This window comes from Culex quinquefasciatus, chromosome 3 (assembly GCF_015732765.1).
Source record: "Culex quinquefasciatus strain JHB chromosome 3, VPISU_Cqui_1.0_pri_paternal, whole genome shotgun sequence".
Lineage (NCBI taxonomy): Eukaryota > Metazoa > Arthropoda > Insecta > Diptera > Culicidae > Culex > Culex quinquefasciatus.
The window spans coordinates 155,270,471-155,273,617 of NC_051863.1; the positions used below are offsets into that span (position 1 = coordinate 155,270,471).

General features: G+C 49.2%; 1 protein-coding gene across 1 annotated transcript; it reads right to left on the minus strand.

Moving 5' to 3' along the window:
• Positions 1-224: 224 nt before the first annotated feature.
• On the minus strand, positions 225-2,932 carry LOC6051570. Its single transcript, XM_038261294.1, has 6 exons — positions 2,778-2,932; positions 2,540-2,720; positions 1,493-2,489; positions 806-1,432; positions 641-734; positions 225-576 (listed from the first exon to the last, which is right to left on the minus strand). The coding sequence occupies exons 1-6, from the start codon at positions 2,930-2,932 to the stop codon at positions 225-227; spliced, it is 2,406 nt and encodes an 801-aa protein (XP_038117222.1).
• Between the last annotated feature and the right edge of the window lie 215 nt (positions 2,933-3,147).

Consider the following 3,147-nt stretch of genomic DNA (forward strand, 5'->3'; position numbering starts at 1 on the left):
TTCAACTCAATTTGGCCTAAAATCGACATACGACAAGTTGACACGACAGCGACGAACTTTTGGAAATCACATTAAATGGCAAGAACAATCAAAAGATCAAGTTAAAGCATGCAAATCAGTGTGAATTATTTTATTTGACTCGCTCGGTTCTAGGAACCTCTTTATGTAATTTATTGGAATGCAAAATGGCCCATTAACCCCCTCCCACCACCCTCCCACCCCCATCAATACCGTCCCGGGTGCTTGGGCAGGGGCGGCGGCTGGGGCGGACTGTCCGTGTAGCTGCTGCTGGGTTCGTCGTAAATCTCGTGAAAGTTGATCTTAATTTCGGACTTTTGCCGACTTCCGCCGGACCGTCGTTTGCCTCCGCTGACCGGATGTGGCGGCAGCGGCGGGGGCGGCGGATCCTTCGGGTAAAAGTCCCCCTGCTCGGCGCGACGGGACGACTGCTGCGGCGGCGGGTGGTTCTCCATCTTCCACGAAATGTACTGGAACTGGGTGGCGGGAACGACCGCCGAGACGTAGCTGCGGCCACTCTCCATGCTGGACTCGGACACGCTGCGCTTGTGGCGGGCTCTGGTTGGGGAATGTTGGAGAATGTGGTTAAGACGGGATGAGATTGATTTTTGAAGAGGGCTACCTTTCCGGCTTTTCAACGACCGGTGACATGTAGCACTGGTTGGTGGTGCTCTTGTCGATGTGCCTGAGATCCATGGGACGCGTTTTGGTGCAAGCTATTAAAAAGTAAAAAAATGAAAAATGGTTCTTCTGCTATTTGGATTACCGTCGACAGTTCAGTTCACACCTTTCTGATAGCTGGTAAAGCTCCTGATGAAACAGTACGTCAGCGCAATCCCCGTCATAACGGCGACCGCAACCGACGCAATCAGTATGCTGATCACGATCGTCTTCTGGTCCTCCACCATCCAGGTGCGCTGGCCGTACGAGGGCTGCAACTTGTACGGCAAGCAGTCGAAGGGCGAAACCGTAACCTCAAACTTGTAAATCACGCAGAACAGGTACGTCTTGTCCGGGATGAGGTTCGAAATGCGCACGACGCGTCCGTAAATGTCGGCACAGGACGCGCCCTCCTCGATGTTGAGCGTGAAGATCGCATTCGAGGAGGCCGTATCGTAGAACCACAGGATCACCGTGTTCGGGTAGGACTGATCGAGCACGATTTCGACGGCCCCTTCCTGGGACTCGAAGACGGAGAAGGTCTTGGTGCGTCGGCGGATCGCGAAGGTGTCGTCCTCGGCCTGCGCCACGGGGGACACGTTGGCTTGTAGCGTTATGGTTGTGGAGATGCAGTTCATGTTGATGACGTTCGAGGGCGGGGCGGGGCTGGAGATGGGAGGGGCTGGGGGTGTGGGTGTTGGGACGGGTGTTGAGGCTTGTGTTGTTGAGGTTGTTTGCGGTGCGATTGTTGTTGCTGCATTGGGATAGTAAAAAGATTTTTTAAGGCTTTAAGGCCAATAATAGTATTACATACTTGAAGGATCATCAGGAAGGATAGGATCTGTAGGTCCAGAAGGAGGAATCGTCGGTACCGGTGGCAATTCCGTTGTTTTATCGGTTGGTGTGCCCGTTGGATTAATTGTTGGCAACGTTGGACGATACGAAGATTCCGTTGGATTGGTGGTATCGTCCAACGTGGTTTCGTCAGGAGATGTTTCCTCCGTAGGTGTTATTGTTGAGGTTGCACAGAATCTTGCCTCTGTCAGTAACATTCCATTGAACTCTGGGGGTTCTTCACACTTGATTTCGTCAAACATTTCTTCGTTAGCTACGATGAGCTCTTTCAGATAACTCAAGTTACAATCGCAAACCCATGGGTTGTTCCCCAAATGAAGCTTAACACCCCGACCCACAAGTTCATCGAACACTCCAACCTCGATCGTTTGCAACTCATTACCAACTAGATGAATCTGCTTTATCGAACTTGCAACGCTATCAATCATCCTCTTTGTGATCACCGTAATACGAGAATTCCTCAGGTATAGACTTGACACTTTTGGAACCATCGCGAACGCATCGTCACTGATCACATCCTCAAAAACGTTAAATTCAAACGACACAATCTCCAAGTGGTCCACTGTGGTCGATCCGGTGAAAGGCCTTGGGTTGATCAGATCCAAACAACCCTCCACCAGCAAACTGGACAAGGTAAACTTGATAGGAGCCAACACGAACGGTTCAATCACCTTTAGCTTCAGGTTCTTCAAATTCAACTCCTTGAGTCGTTTCAACCCCAGGAATACGTTGGCCTCCAACCTGGTCACCTCCAAGCTATCAACAGTCAACACCGTCAAGTCGTGGATGCAGCTGCTGTCGAACGTTTCCGGAGGAATTTCCGTTATATTGGAGTTTTTCAGCTCCAAGTTCGTGATCACGACATCACTAGACAGTGAGATCCAACCACGGAACAGCTTGCGGTCAGGAATCAGGAGCTCCTCGATGATCAACTCGATCTCACCGCAAGGGTTGTCCTGAAAAACAAACTGATCATTAAATGTTCCAAACCCTCTCCCTAACATACCTCCAAATAACTATCAATCTCAAAGGATAAACCATCCAAATCCATGCAGCGGCAGTAGATTTTGCACGAGGATACCACTGAGCAATAGCGCTCATCGCTTGAAGCTGGCAACAGCAAAGACCTTCCATCCGAACCATTGCTAAAGTCAAACTCAACCGGATCATAATCCGAGTAATTATACCTGGAATAAATTTTCGTAAATCTTAAATTCCCAACAAACTCATTCCCCACTTCATACGTTGAATTGCTGAAGAATGGGATCCGCTTCTGGTAGATGTCTCCCAGCACCCAGAGGATCAGGATCGAGAAGCACACCACGCAGAACACGATCGGCAGGCAACGTTTCCGGCGCCGCCGGCAGCATCTGCGGGAGAGTCTGAAAAAGGTTGTCATTAACTAAAAAAACTAACTAAATCCACCTATGTGGTTGATGCCTTCCTCACTTTTTACCAACAATGGGTAACATTGGACACATATTTCAGCTATTTTTTTAGATCCAGAAAAATAAGTACACATATATAACTTAAGTGGTCATAATTCGGGACAGGGTTGCCAGATCTTCAATGTTGTGGACTTGTTGGAAAGGTCTCTTGATTACCTAACCAACG